This window comes from Lathamus discolor, chromosome 9 (genome assembly GCF_037157495.1).
Source record: "Lathamus discolor isolate bLatDis1 chromosome 9, bLatDis1.hap1, whole genome shotgun sequence".
Taxonomy (NCBI): domain Eukaryota; kingdom Metazoa; phylum Chordata; class Aves; order Psittaciformes; family Psittacidae; genus Lathamus; species Lathamus discolor.
This window is the reverse complement of record NC_088892.1, coordinates 8,805,289-8,819,320: the sequence shown is the minus strand read 5'-3', so window position 1 is coordinate 8,819,320 and position 14,032 is coordinate 8,805,289. Positions and strand designations below refer to the sequence as shown.

The 14,032-nt window shown below is 54.7% G+C and overlaps 1 protein-coding gene and 1 long non-coding RNA gene across 2 annotated transcripts; both read left to right on the top strand.

Moving 5' to 3' along the window:
- The first annotated feature begins 3,632 nt into the window (after nt 1–3,632).
- On the top strand, nt 3,633–5,037 carry LOC136019220 (uncharacterized). Its single transcript, XR_010614777.1, has 2 exons — nt 3,633–3,889; nt 4,686–5,037. It is a non-coding gene; the product is annotated as an uncharacterized LOC136019220 (long non-coding RNA).
- Nucleotides 5,038–6,024: 987 nt separating this feature from the next.
- FUNDC2 (FUN14 domain containing 2) lies at nt 6,025–13,918 on the top strand. Its single transcript, XM_065689122.1, has 5 exons — nt 6,025–6,235; nt 6,674–6,821; nt 8,062–8,137; nt 9,312–9,446; nt 10,750–13,918. The coding sequence occupies exons 1-5, from the start codon at nt 6,217–6,219 to the stop codon at nt 10,825–10,827; spliced, it is 456 nt and encodes a 151-aa protein (XP_065545194.1). The 5' UTR covers nt 6,025–6,216; the 3' UTR covers nt 10,828–13,918.
- Nucleotides 13,919–14,032: the final 114 nt, after the last annotated feature.

The window sequence follows — 14,032 nt, the reverse complement described above, 5'->3', positions numbered from 1 at the left end:
CAGGTCTGGGTGCAGCACAGAGGCTTCTTGCCTGTAACCCTGTCAGGGATGCTCCAGGCACTACGGGATAACAACATCTGGGGATCACGGAGGGGAGTCAGTCAAAGCTTCCATCGGGGGCTGCAGTGATGGGAGCCTGGACACAGTCGTAACTACTGGCTGTGATACTGGCTCGGTTGCTGGGTTTGACCGTTTTCAGCTACTGGGAGGCAGCTCCAGGCTCCTAACCCAGAGACACACGAGCAAACTGGAGAGACAGGACCCGAAGGAGCAGAACCCCCCATATTATTGCGATACTCCAGGATGTGGGAAGGGAAATTCAGGTGTGAGCCAGAACACCTGGAGGTAACTTGGGCAGGGGCCCAGCTCCTGTCTCATGTTGCACAGAGCGGGGAGCTTTGTGCAGGCTCATGAGAGCCAGGGCAGAGAGAAGCGTGTTGAGAACCAGGAATGTGCATGGAGCCCGCTCCCAGCCGGCAGAGCGGGCTGAGCTGGAGCCCGCATTCCCAGAAGAGGGCTGACACTGGCAGCGCTGGCACTTCCTGCGCTCTGCAACCCCCTGTGGGTGCCACTGCAGAGCGTCAGCATCGCCCCACAACAAGCTGCGCCTTTGCGAGACCTGTGGAGAGGCACCGGCGATTCCAGCCCTGCCCGGAGCGAGGCAAAGCCGCCTGCTCCCAAACCTCCCCTTGAGGCAGCGCCAGGGCACCGTCCTCCCGTGCAAACACGGTGGGGAAGGCAGAACGCACGCCTGCCCCCGAACAGCCCCAGAGAACCCTGCCTGGCCAGAGCCAAGGGCCCATGTGCATGCAGGCAGCGCTGGCCGTTTCCCAGAACTGTGCAGCTCCCAGCTCAGCGCGGTGATGGGGCAGATAAAAATGACTCAGAGCAGAGCGAGCCATGTTTAACCTTCTGGGACTTTTTGTGTGTGCATGTGAGAGCAAGTGACTCACGGCAGCTTCTCCGGAATGCAGAGTATGTCACAAGCGGCAGCCACCCGTAGAATCATAGAATCATTGACTGGTTTGGGTTGGAAATGACCTTAAGCTCACCCAGTTCCAAGCCCCCTGCCATGGGCAGGGACACCTCACACTAAACCAGGGCACCCAAGGCTCTGTCCAGCCTGGCCTTGAACACTGCCAGGGACGGAGCATTGCCACAGAAAACAATCGGACTCAGTCAGGGATCAATGTGATCAGACCAAAGCCGTTTACTACAAAGCATCTATCCTTTCTATACTGTTGTCCGCATCTGCTTACGATAGCTTGCTGTATTATAATCTGATATATATTCTTGTAACACACAGCAACTATGGCTACATATATAATAGCTCGTTGTATTATAAAAGGATACATACACGATAGCTTAGTATATTATGCTTTGATTATGCAGCATACAGCAACTAGTATACAATTGATCAAAAAAGCGTATGGGAACTTAACCTTTAAAACTTGCTAATAGTTCACTATTCTGCGTCTTAGCACATTCCAGTTTCTTCTTATCTTGCTTGCACCGTTACTTTTGCTTCCTTACCCACGTCCTTCTTCATCCTCAACTCATGTCGAGCTCCACGTAGGCACTTGCTGACTTGGGAACGTGGCCATTCTTTGCTAAAAATCCATCCACATGTCCCCCTTTTTCTTGTTGCACAAGCCAAACACGCTTCATAGCATTCATTGTCATGCATTGAAGACATTGTAACAAACAAGGTACAATACAGATAATGGCAAAAAAGACAAGCAACAAGATCAATCCTCCTTTGAGCAAGGCTAATAACCATCCAGTTATACCCCAGCCAGAAAAAAGTGATGGTAGCCAATCTCTATCATCTTCCCTTCCCTACATCACACTATCTTTCAACTTACGGATACTTTCATGTATAGATTCTGAATGATCTGACAAGTTCACACAACACATTCCTTCTAAAATTTCACACCCATGCCCATGTGCTAAGAGGAGAAAATCAATTGCTGCCCTATTTTGCAAAGTCACATCTCTAATAGAATCAACATCAGTGAGTAACGCAGAGAGAGCGGATGCTGTAGCATTAGTTTGTATAGTGAGCCAACATCCTAACTTATTCAATGTTGCTAAAGCTTGAGCGCTAGCTCCAGGAGCTAAGAATGAAGCAGCTGCAGAAGTAAACTGCACATTTTTAACAGTCAAGGAGTTTGCTGCATCAGGGCATTTATCACTTCTTCAGGCAACCCACACCAGGGCCTCACCACCTTCACAGTAAAGAACTTCTTGCTTATACCTGACCCTGAACTTCCCCTGGTTCAGTTTAAACCCACCACCCCTTCTCCTACCACTACAGTCCCTGATGAAGAGTCCCTCTCCAGCCTCACCCTTCCCTGCACTTGCACAGGCAGAGGGCACCAAAACTGTCTGTGCTGTGTGGCACTGGCAATCCAAGGGAAAGGACCAAGAGCCCATCCCTGCTCTTCCACAGACATGCCCTGGGTTAGTCCCCTCCTCATGGGCTTGCCACGCTTCATCCCTTGCCACTGGGCACAAAGTGCTGGCTGTCTCCTGCCCAGGCTGCCAGCCATTCCCACCCGGATGCGTGCCACGTTCACTCATTGCACCAAATGCCACAGGAAATCCCTAGCACCTCTTAAGCACCTCCCTGCACAGCTGGAGTGGGGGTTTGCAGCCTCATCTCCACAGCCAGCACTGGGGTTTAGTCACCGGGGATGTGTTCACTGCATGCACCAGCACCGCCGTGCTCTGCAAGGGCAGAGCTGCTTTATGGGGAGCTGCTTTTTTTGTCAGAACCCACTGCCTCGGTTAGGAAACAAGAATATTCAACCACCAACCCACCGGCCAAAACAGGCATCTCTCGTGGTGCTTGTGTCTCCATTCGGGCTGCTGCAAAACCAGCCCAGATGGAGGGACAAACCCTGGCCAGTCAGTGATGGGAAAAGGTGCAGATGGAGGGACTGTCAGGGAAGATGGCCTGGGGTCCTGTCCAAAGGGGCAGAAATGTTGAACAAGGAGAATATGGAGCATCCAGGAATTGTTATTCACTTTTTATATGGCTTTTTTATTTATTTATATTTATATCCGCTTTTATATATAGGGGAAACTGCTGCAGGGAGCATCAGGACTTGCCCATGGCCACCTGCAAGGCAGCAGCAAGCCAGGAAGAGAGGATCTGTATGGTCTGAGCAGCCACTAAGTATCATTCGCCATGCTCCAGACTGGCTGCATCCATTCGTGGTGCAAAATCAGTGCTTTATGGCAGGAGCTATGGCTCGAGGGGCAGCCGGGGGCTTACTCCTGCTGTAAGCACAGCGCTGTGGCTGCTCAGCCTGCCTCCTGTTCCCTTAGCCCAGCCGCTAGGAATCCAGGAGCAGAAAGCCCCTTCCTGTGTGCTGGGGGAGAGCTGGCCTGCGCTAAAAAGTCCCTATAGCGCCCGGGGGAGGGAGTGAAGGAGAAGGGCTGTCACCCGCACCCATAGCGGCACGGAGGGCTGGAGCCAGAGCTTGTTTCATTTCCAGAGCATGCGAAAAGATTGAGAGAGACGGCAGCAGAGAGAGAAACCCCGCTGAAAATCCCTGCGCTCCTGCTCTGACGGGGCTGAGCTGCACATCGTTTCCTTCCTGCAAGCTGCAGCGTGCCCCCAGCCAGCCGCCAGCCGGGGCTGTCCCTGCGCGGCTGCGTGACACCAGCGCGGATGTCCCAGCAGGGGAAGGGGAATTCAGACGCTGCTTCTTGCTGTACTAAAAGCAGTGACACCGTGGTGGCCCCAGCAGAGCACAGGGCCACGAGGCTGGCAGCATCGGAGCCACATCACGCTGACAGCAGCTTGGGAGCACCAGGACGCTGCAGCCCTCCAGGTCCCTGCGCACCCAGGACACGTTTCCTATCTGGTGGAGATGGACAGGTATGGTGCCTCTCTGAGGTGCACAGAGGGGTATCGTGGGGCCATTTACAGAGCATTGGGCGGGGGGGGGGGGGTGTTACAAGCAGGTACTGGCCAGGGGGACATGGTTTTGGTGACTGCATTATTGCCCAGTACTGCTTGCCCCTGCCCACAGACTGGGAGGCAGTGGTGGTGCCAGGAGGGAGGGGAATGGCTGTTCTTGCTTGTGTCTGCTGAGCTGAACAGGGCTGCTGGCCAGGAAGGCGCCTTGCAAGGAGCCCCAATGGTTGTGGGGTGCTGAGGTGGAGTGCTGGGCCCTGCCGCTGTGCCCACCAGCCCCTGTGCCACCCTATATAGCAAGCTGGGCCTGACCCTGCTGCACAGGAGCCCCCAGACCTGCAGCTTTTCTATCAGCCCAGCTCCTTCACCACCATGAGAGGAAGCTGCCCTGGGTGATGGCACACGTGTGCTGGGAAAGATGGGGCCATATTGCAGACGCTCAGGTCAGCAGATGCCTCTGGGACCATGTGTGTAGGAACACCCCACCTAGCACCAAGGAGAAGGCATGAAAGAAGCCCTGCCTGGCCCCAGGGCATGGGGGCAGCCTTTTGCCCGGAGGAAGGAGACAACCTGGGGACACGTGCTGCGTGGAGATGGGAGCCCACCACATAATGGACATGCAGGAAACCCCAGCGCCACCTGACATCGATGTTCAATGGGATTTCCAAAATGAAACATTACCACAGGCACCCACTTGCCCCCGGCCACCCCTCCCCATCAGCCATCCCCTCCCCTGCCCCATATCTTCTCTTTACAGGGGAAGCTGCTCTGCTCACTGCCAGCCCTGCCTAGAGCCGAGGTGCAGAGCCGGCAGAGACATGGTGCTCTTGGCTGCTCAGTAGTCGGTGTAGGATCTGTCCGTCAGTCTCACTAACAGCTACATCTGATTACTGGGTCACCAAAGGGTGACCACACTGCACCTGCAGGAGCTGCCTTCTGATCTGCCGGGTATGGGACAACCGGGGCTTTCTGGGAGTGCGGTGGGAGCAGAGGGGAGCCCTGATCCTGGGTGATGCCACGGGGCTTTGGCTGCCCAGGAGAGCAAATGCGGGAGCTTTCCAGTCACCAGAGAGTAAATAAACCCTTGTGGAGTGCCGTCCCCTTCTCTGTGTGGTTATGAGAGCAAAAGCCCTTTGGAGCATCCTATCCAGGGTCCCTGCCTCTCAAGGGCTGCACATCTGGATTCTCTCCTCCTGCATCCCCGTGGTGTCCAGCTGTACCTTGCTGGTCCCTCTGCACCTCAGAGGCCCAAACCTGCTGTGGGCAGCAGCCCCCAGGGGATGACTGCGTGCAAGACAGCACGACTCGGCCACTGAGGAATCGCTGTCCCCGTCTCCCCGCTTTCCTTTGGGTGCGCACACACTGCTCCAGCCAGCTCCCCTCAGCAGGGCAGCGCAGGAAACACGTGTGATGCTGCCGCAGCTCCCGACTCGTCCCCGCCGGCCTGAGGCGGGGGGAAGAGGCTGCTGTTGGCAACCAGGATGTCCCAGGCACGGAGGGTGAATGCTGCCGCTGGGTCCCAGAACGCTGTTCCCCCCCTGCGCTCCAGCTCCCACTCGTGCACTGGTTCCCGTTAACCCCACAGGAGGGTCAAGCCCGCTCCTCCTTTGCTTACACCACCTCCAGGAGGATCTCTCTGCTTTTTGCCTGTTGTGTCTCAGGTTTTCGGGCTTTGCTACTCCCTGGGCAGCTGCGGCCCCAAGCGGGAAGGAGGTGCGTTCTGTTCTGCAGGAGCTCCCGTGCGGAACGGCTCAGGCACGGGGGGGATCGTTGTTCCAGGGCAGACAATCCGATGTGTTACTGCCCGGCTGCCCGCATCAGCGCAGGGGGTGGCAGGGGCACATCAGGGCAGCGCTCCTTGTCACATCCAACGTGCCTGAGCCCCCAGCCCCACCACACACGTGCCCCGCTCCTCTGTGGGACCAACACGGCAAAACAAGTCCCATGTCGGGGGAGCAAAGCGCCGTGGAAGCTTTTAAGATGCCCTTCGAGCCCGCTTTGTCCCTGCGCTGGGTACCATAGGCTCCCCCGTGCGGCACCAGCACCGTGTGCCGGAACCAGTTCCCTTAGGACCCACGCACGGCCGCGGGGACCCCGTGGGCACAGCCGTGGGCACAGCCGTGGGCAGGCGGTGCGGCTGCGGTAGCAGAGGGGATCGCGGCGCTGGGGTGAACCGAGCCGGCGGACACCGGCACCGGCCGCGCCGCCGCCGCCGCTACGTCACAGCGGCCTTCCCCCGCTGAACGCGCTTACGCCGCCGTGCGCGGTTACTTGGCCGCGGCGGAGGAATGGCGGCGCGGGGCGGAGGTGGGATGGGGATGGGGATGGGGATGGGGATGGGGATGGGGATGGGGATGGGGATGGGGATGGCAACGGCGGGGTCCCTCCGTTCCTCTCCCCGTGGCTGCGGGGTTCCCGGCTTCCTCCCCTCCCGCTCCCTCCCCGGAGACCGGAGCCTGTCGCCTGCGTGCGGCCGTTTCCGTTGGCTACGCGCGGCGGCCGGGAGCGGGCCCGGGCCCGGGGGCGTCCCGCGGCGGGACAGCGCTCGTCGGCCCGTTCCCCACGGGAACGAACGGGAAGCAGCAAGAGAGCACGGGGTCCGAGGGGCTCCGGGGCGCTCAGTGGAGGGCGTGGGGCTGGGGGCGTCCCGGAGCGATGCCAGACCCTGCGGGGCTATGGGGCTGGGTGCGGGTCCCGTGTCCCGGGGCAGCAGTCCCGGCGCTGAGCCTCTCCATGTGCCTGCAGGTGCGGAGGACTCCTTCAGTGTCCTGGACCTGGCGGAGTACACCAAGAAGCAGCCTTGGTGGCGCAAGGTCTTCGCCCCCAGCTCGGGGTCGAGCGCTGAGAAGTACAACGTGGCCACGCAGCTGCTGATCGGAGGGGTCACGGGATGGTGAGAGGCGCTGGGGGTTGCTGTCGCTGCTTGTAGCAGGCAGGATGCAGGGCTTTTGGGAAGGCGCTGGCGGCTGCAGGGGGGCATCTGGCAGCCTTTCAGAGAAGACAGGTGTCCAGCATGCTCAGCCCGATGTGCCCTGGCATGGTCTTAAAAGCTGTGTCTAACATGGAGCTGAAGAGCTGAGGCTGTCTCCTAGGGAAGAAAATGGCATCAGGCTTTAATTTTTGAGGTGAGAGAATTCTCTTTAACTCCTGCCGTGACGTGGTGGTGTTAAACTTAGGTAAATACGAGCCTCTTGGAACAAGGATACCTCCTTCCCTGGAGATGGATGTGTTTCAGACGTGTGTGCTAAACCTGTGGAGGGGGCCTATTATATCTATAGGCAGGGTTGATGGGGCTTGTGTCACTCGTAGCAAGTGCTGGTGGCTTGTGGCTCTGTTCGCAGCTTCATTCCCACAGCAGCACTGTTTGAGTTGAAAACGGGGTGTAATCACACTGCTTTGCTTCTTCACCTGGCATGGGGCGACTTTACAAGTGTAGGACGGATCTCTTGTACCTTCACTAAACGTATGGGTGAGAGAAGGTTGCTGTATTGTTTTGCGGTGTTGGTAAGGAAACCGTGGTCAAAGTCAAGTCTGCTTTCAGTGATACAATACATTAGCCCTTTGCTGAGCAATGGGGTGTCGCTTGCTTGAGTTCTGGTGGCTTCAGTGATGTCTTTCATGTTGAGAATGTGTAGCCTTGGAGACCAGTACAGCTTTAGACCACTGCTGTCTGCTTGCTTCGGCAGTTTTCTCTTCTGGAAAATGAAAAGCAAGTAGTTGTTTGGGCAGCAGTCGGCTTGCCTTGCGGCCTGCTTCCTATGCTCCGTCATGGAGCAGTGGCAGATGTGCTGCCTGATTTCCCTTCAGAGCTGATGCCAGCTAAAAAGAAGAGACAAAGCTAAAATCACCTCTGCCTTGGGTGAAACCGTGTGTTTCCAGGGACTCTTTGGGGAGTTGACATTGAAGAGAGGAGGATCAAAACTGCAAAAGGCTGAAATGTGACAGCAGCAAAAAGCTGTAAAGCTGGGTGCAAATCCTTACTCTCTGGTTGCATGTGGATTTCTTGTGCCGTTCATCAGCTGCCTCCGAGTCCTGGGTAGCCACTGCCAAAGGCAGCCTTGCCTGCGGGAAGCATGCTTGGGAGGGTGTCTTTGTCATCTCATTCTCCTGACTGGAACGTGGTTGATTTGTAGGTGTACTGGATTCGTCTTCCAGAAAGTTGGAAAGCTGGCAGCGACAGCGGTGGGAGGTGGCTTTTTCCTACTTCAGGTGTGTATGAACAGTGAGCCAGGCTTTCCGAGGGCTCTGCTGGTGGGGACAAAGGGCTGTCTGGTGATCGTTACCTGCTGGGACATGTGGGTCCAGTTCCCTGCTCTTCCAGGAGCTCTGTGTGGAGCTCCGTGTGACCGTGGATGTCAGGGGTGAGTGTTCCCTGGGTAGATGCAGCAGCAAAGCAGGAGCAGCGTGTGTAAACCTGAGGGTTGCCAAAGGTGCTGTTCGGTTTAGGGGCTGCTGGCAAAGGCCAGGCCAAAGGCACATCGGGGCTATTGCTGCAGGGGCATCTGAGTGAAGCAGGGAGCAGGTGAACCATGCCGCCACTGCACTTAGTCCTGTACTGTACTTAGGCCTGTGCTTAGTCTCACAGACATACGAGAAACAGCCCTAGATGTCAAGAGGGGTTATTCCACATCTGTGATGTGCTTCCTGTCAACCTGGCTGCTTGGGGAGTCAGGCCAGCACAACTGGGGCTCTTTGTGAAGCACTGGGGAAGAGAAACAGAGATCTTTCTCTGTCCTCAGTCGTTTCTCCAGGTTTCCAAGAGCCCTTGGCACTGAGGGGAGCTGCGCGATGTGCGCATGTAGCTTGTGCATGCTGCAGGAGCGGAGCAGCTCTCAGGCCTTGCTCAACAACCTTGCTTGTTTGCTTCTCAGGAGCTGTCTCATGTTGTGCCTTGTTCTCCCCGCTCTTCTGGCTCTGCTTGTTCTGTTGGAAGCCAGAAGCTTGCTCTGAGCATGGAGAGTTTCACTGCTGAATCATCCTCCCCAAATAAAATGGTTAGAGAGGAGCAGGCTATTAATAGCTGTGTCCACCCACGGGAGCAGGAGAGCTACAGAGCGTCCCGACAATATCCATAGCAGTTGTGAAAGGCAGATGCCAGCAGTGCTTTAAAGAATGGAGGCTGAAACAGGCTTAACTGCAGCGTGTGTCCTGCTGGGAGGGGATTCCTGTGGGCGCAGGTGCTGCAGGAGAGTCAATACAGCTGCAGGGGTGGGTCCTTTGTCAAGTTGTTAAGCTGGTGTGCTCATCCTCTCAGCCCCCTGGAGCAGTGTGTGGTAGGTGGCAATGGGCAGGGAAGGTGGGTGGGCAAGGGGGGGCTTCTGTTTAGCCATGGTCACACAGGGCTTTACTGCAGGAACTTTCTTTGCACCCCTCAAAACTCTAGATTGCAAATCACACGGGATACATCAAAGTGGACTGGAAGCTGGTAGAACGGGACATGAACAAAGCCAAGCAGCAGCTGAAATTTCACAGCAGTGGTAACAAAATGTCTCCAGAAGTGAAAAGCAGAGTGGATGAGGTGAGACAGCTCTCCCAGGGCGTGTGCAGATGCTTAGCTGAAGGGACATCAGAAACCAGGGTTGACTCCTGGGCCTTTACGGATCCTCTATTGTGCAACTGCAAGGGAGGAATGCTTGCATGACAGCAAAACTGGAGAGGTGGCAAAGGCTGGGGATGTTGGCTGCCTAAACTAGTAAAGCCTAGAAGGCCAATTGCGTCCTGGCTTGTATCAGCAATAGTGTGGCCACCAGGGACAGGACAGGGATTGTGCCCCTGTACTGGGCACTGGTGAGGCTGCACCTCGAATCCTGTGTTCGGTTCTGGGCCCCTCACTACAAGAGAGACATTGAGGTGCTGGAGCGGGGCCAGAGAAGGGCACCGGAGCTGGTGCAGGGCCTGGAGCACAAGTGTGATGGGGAACGGCTGAGGGACCTGGGGGGTTCCGTCTGGAGAAGAGAAGGCTCAGGGGGGACCTGATCACTCCCTACAACTGCCTGAAAGGAGGGTGGAGAGAGGTGGGGGTTTGGTCTCTGCTCCCGAGTAACAAGTGATAGGACAGGAGGAAACAGCCTCAGGCAGCACCAGGGAGGTTTAAATTGGATGTCAGGGGAAATTTCTTCACTGAAAGAGTTATGAAGCCCTGGAACAGGCTGCCCAGGGAAGCGGTGGAGTCACCACCCTTAGACGTGTTTAAAAGACGTGTGGATGTGGCGCCTGGGGACATGAATTAGTGGTGCACTTGGCAGTGTTTGGTTTATGGTTGGACCCAATGATCTTAAAGGTCTCTTTTCCAACCTAAATGATTCTGTGATTCTGTTCTACGATTCTGTCTCTGCATATCTGGGACAGCCAAGGTGGCACCTAGGCATGACAGCAGCTTACCATGTGTTGCTTCAGATTCCATGGGGTTGGGGCAGAACATGCTGGGGTTGTGGGGAAAGGTGTCTCTTCAGCCCAACAAGAAAAGCTGAGCAGATCTGGCAGCGGAGTGGCCCAGTGTAGCCTGGGCTCTGCTGTACCCTGCTCTGGCACACAGGGTTGGCAGCCCCTTGTGTCAGACTGACTGCTGGTTGGGAGATAGCCTTGGAGCATGTAGGCCTGGCCTGCAGCTCATGGAGGATGTGAGCTGCGCTGGGACTGGGTCAGTTCAGAGGCTGCACACACAGTGATTAGATTAGGGAGGGGAGGTCATAAGTGGGACACTCTCCCTGACCCAAGCAGTGGCCTCTCGCTTGGAGAAGAGCCTGAGGGATGTCTTCTTTTGGGGAGGGTGGGTGACCTGCTGCTGTTGAACACTGTTGGCTCTTCTCTCCTGTGCTTAGGTGATCATATTTCTGAAGAAGAATGTTATCGTGACTGGAGGGTTTGCTGGAGGATTCCTGCTTGGAATGGCATCCTAGAAACTGCGTTTGACTCTCCACGCCCAGCCTTCCCTGCCCTCCTCTGCTGTTGTTTTCTCTCACTTAGAAGTCAAAGGATATTGTAAACATGTTCAGTTCGTTCTGTTCATAGGTTCCAGCCTTTTTTCTTACAACACTGCCTCTGAGTTCCAGCCTTTTCCTCATGGCTGTTAAGGTGCTGGGATTTGTCTGAAAGCTTATGACTCCCGGTGTATCATTGTGATTCCTTTCCCCACTAAATATGCCCAGCCCAAATTTTCTGATGAGTTGCAGCCTCTTAAACATGTAATGGCAGAGAAACCTCTTAAATGAGCTTCTTCCCAGGTGCTCGGGGCTGTTACATGTACATTTGTCTGCCAGGATATGTGTACAACACCTCCCAGCTGTTCACTGCTGCTTAGCTCGCACTTTTTCTGCCCCAGTACCTGGAAAGCCTGTTCGTCCCTCCGCCCAGAGATGGTGTGTGCAATCCAGACTGTGCTTGGCTCTCCTGGAGTGGATGCTGGAGTGTTGGGACAGGCCGGGCTGTGTTCATAAGGAGCAAGTTCATGCTATAAGTGGTGCTGGGGGTTCTCCTGCCCTCCCCCTGCCATTGCACTGCACTTAGATGGCCGTTTGGCTGCTGCTCTGCCGTTATTTATACACCTTACTGGAACTGCAGCACTGGCACTGCTGATGGAAACTGAGCACCGCGGGTGGCTCGCCAGGCCCTTTCCTCATCATGTGTTCTGAAAGTCACCAAGCTTCCTGTCCTGTTAGAGTGTGCTTCTAGAGCGTTAGAGCAAGTGCTTCTCGCTTGCTAACTGACTGCTTAGACTTTGAGATGTGCTGAGGTGCTCTCTTGTAGAGGGCAGGCTTCCAGTATGCTTGACCTATCCCTGTCAGGGTAGCAGTGTGTGCTTCAGCTGTATGGCTTCCTGTAAATCACCTTGGGCCTCACACTGATGTTTCTAGGTCTGCCATGACCTTCTCTGGCCACTTTGGTGTTGGTGATGCTCTTAGAGCTGTAATCATGTGGGCCAGGCTCATAGGCAGGAAATGCATGCTTCTTTGGGGTATGTTGTACTGGTCCAGGGTCCCTCTTGCCAGCTCTGCTGGAGTGGTGGCAGAGCAAAATGTGAGTTCAGTCCTTTACCTGCCTCTGTAGAGCACAGACTCCATCTCCCCAGTCTCTGCAGGTAACTGAAATGACAAAACTGTTGGGAAAACCAGGCTGTGCTCTTGTGGGAGAGGCTCATTTCCAGACTTTCTGCTTTGGTCATGTTCTTCCTCCTTTGCGTTTATAGTCTCCACCAAAAGAGCTGCTTGCTTAATTCCATCAGCTGCAGCCCTTTCCCAGATGCAGAGCTCGGCTGCTTTTGGACAGTCTGCCCTAGAGCCGCTGTGTGCACAGCAGAACTCTAACCTACAAGAGAAAATGACTGAAAATAGCAGAAAATCCCTTAGAGGTGTCCTGCACTGGCTGGGCTGGGCTGGCATTGCTGCTTGGCAGAGCATGGGGACTTGGGTGACAGCATGATGATGTCCTCCAAGCAGGTACATGTAGGAGTTCTTGCCAAGGATTTCTTCTTTTGTGTGTGAAAGTCATCCATCCTTCGGTAGGAAACATGCCAGAGAACAATGATGTGCGTGGGTGATGGGGATGCTGCACCCCATCTCCAGCACTGTGTAATGCCTTTCCGATCATCTGCTGCTGCTCTCAGTATGGGCAGAAATGGGCATCTTCCCCCAAAAGCTGCTGGAATGGTGGGTTCTTCCACTAGAGGTGTTGGAACTTGCAGTTAATGTTGACTGGAGTGTCAGTGTAGCAACACATTGACATAGCTGAGGTTTTCTCACCCTCAGGATCTGAAAAAGACTGCAGATAATCAGGAAACCCGACCCCAGCAGCGATCTCCCCCTTCTGGGTAACTGCCCCCAGTGTATATACCGGGCATGCCGTGCTGTGCTATGGAATACCTCTTTGGTCAGTTTGGGTCAGGTGTCCTGTCTCTGCTTCCTCCCGGCTTCCCCTCCTCCCTGGCAGAGCATGAGGCTCACAAAGTCCTTGGTCAGAGTAAACATCACTGAGCAGCAACTGAAACCATCGGTGTCATCAGCGCTGTTCCCAGGCTGAAAGTCAAAACCACAGCACTGCACCAGCTACTGAGAAAGAGAAAAATGACTGCTACTGCTGAACCCAGGACAGGTCTCTTGATCCTGTCCTGCTGTACATGGCCAAGGGGAATGAAGGAACAGCTGGGCTCAAGTCCCTTAAATGATGGTGTTCCTAAAAGCCACTCGGGACTGGAGGACTGATGTGATGTAGCAAAGAGGTCTTCAGGAAATTGGTGTTTGCAAGGGGAGTGACATGTGATGGTGGTGGTTTTGGTTTGGTGTTTTGTTTCTAGGAACCCTGCAGAATAGATGCATGAATAGATACACTTTTATTGCAGGGTACCTCTTGTTCTGTAGGAAAACAGCATTGCTGCCCCTCCTCGTGGTGTGCTTCATAACACAACTTCTTCCGAGGTGCACTAATCTCCACGAAGCTTTCTGCAATGGCGAAGCTCAAAGTAAATCATTAACAGACTGTACCGATGATTTTCAGGCTCAAATATGTCTCTATTTCTGCCCAGCCCCAGGGAAGGGTGTGCTGGGTTCTGCTCCATGAAGTCCCAACTTGCTGCTATGGAGAGAAATTGCCCAGAGAGGGAACTAAACCGCTTCTATTGCTGCTGAAAGGGGAAACTACAAAATTACGTTGAGTTTGATGTGAATGCAGGCAGGCAATGAACAAGGACGTTGGGTTCTGGTAAATCCTTCTGCTGTTCTGGTGTGGGGCTTGTGGATGGCATCATTTGATGCTGGGGGCCCACACTGGAAGCTTTGATGCTGAATCAACCTCTTTAGGGCTGCATTTTCATTGCTGCGGGTGTCAAGGTGAGGTGTTCCCACCCTTCCCCACCCCTGCTCCTTTTGGTCTTGTTTCAACAACTTCTGGCATCTGTTACAGTATGAGGTTTAAAACACACTAGGCTTTTAAAGTGTTTTTATATATTGTATGTAAATGCTTGTTGAAGTGATATTTTATTAAACAGCTTTACTCTAATAGCTTCTGTGTGTGGTCTGTTGACTTCTAGGGAACCAGAGTGGTTTTGTCTTACCCTGCATCTTGCATTTGACTGACAGAAGCAGTTCCAGCCAGTCCAGTAGCATGAGCCCA

Excerpts from the sequence above, each read along its gene's own strand:
- FUNDC2 (XM_065689122.1), top strand. Across the intron at positions 8,138-9,311 it reads GTGGCTTTTTCCTACTTCAG|ATTGCAAATCACACGGGATA; the intron begins GTGTGTATGAAC and ends TCAAAACTCTAG. Across the intron at positions 9,447-10,749 it reads TGAAAAGCAGAGTGGATGAG|GTGATCATATTTCTGAAGAA; the intron begins GTGAGACAGCTC and ends TCCTGTGCTTAG.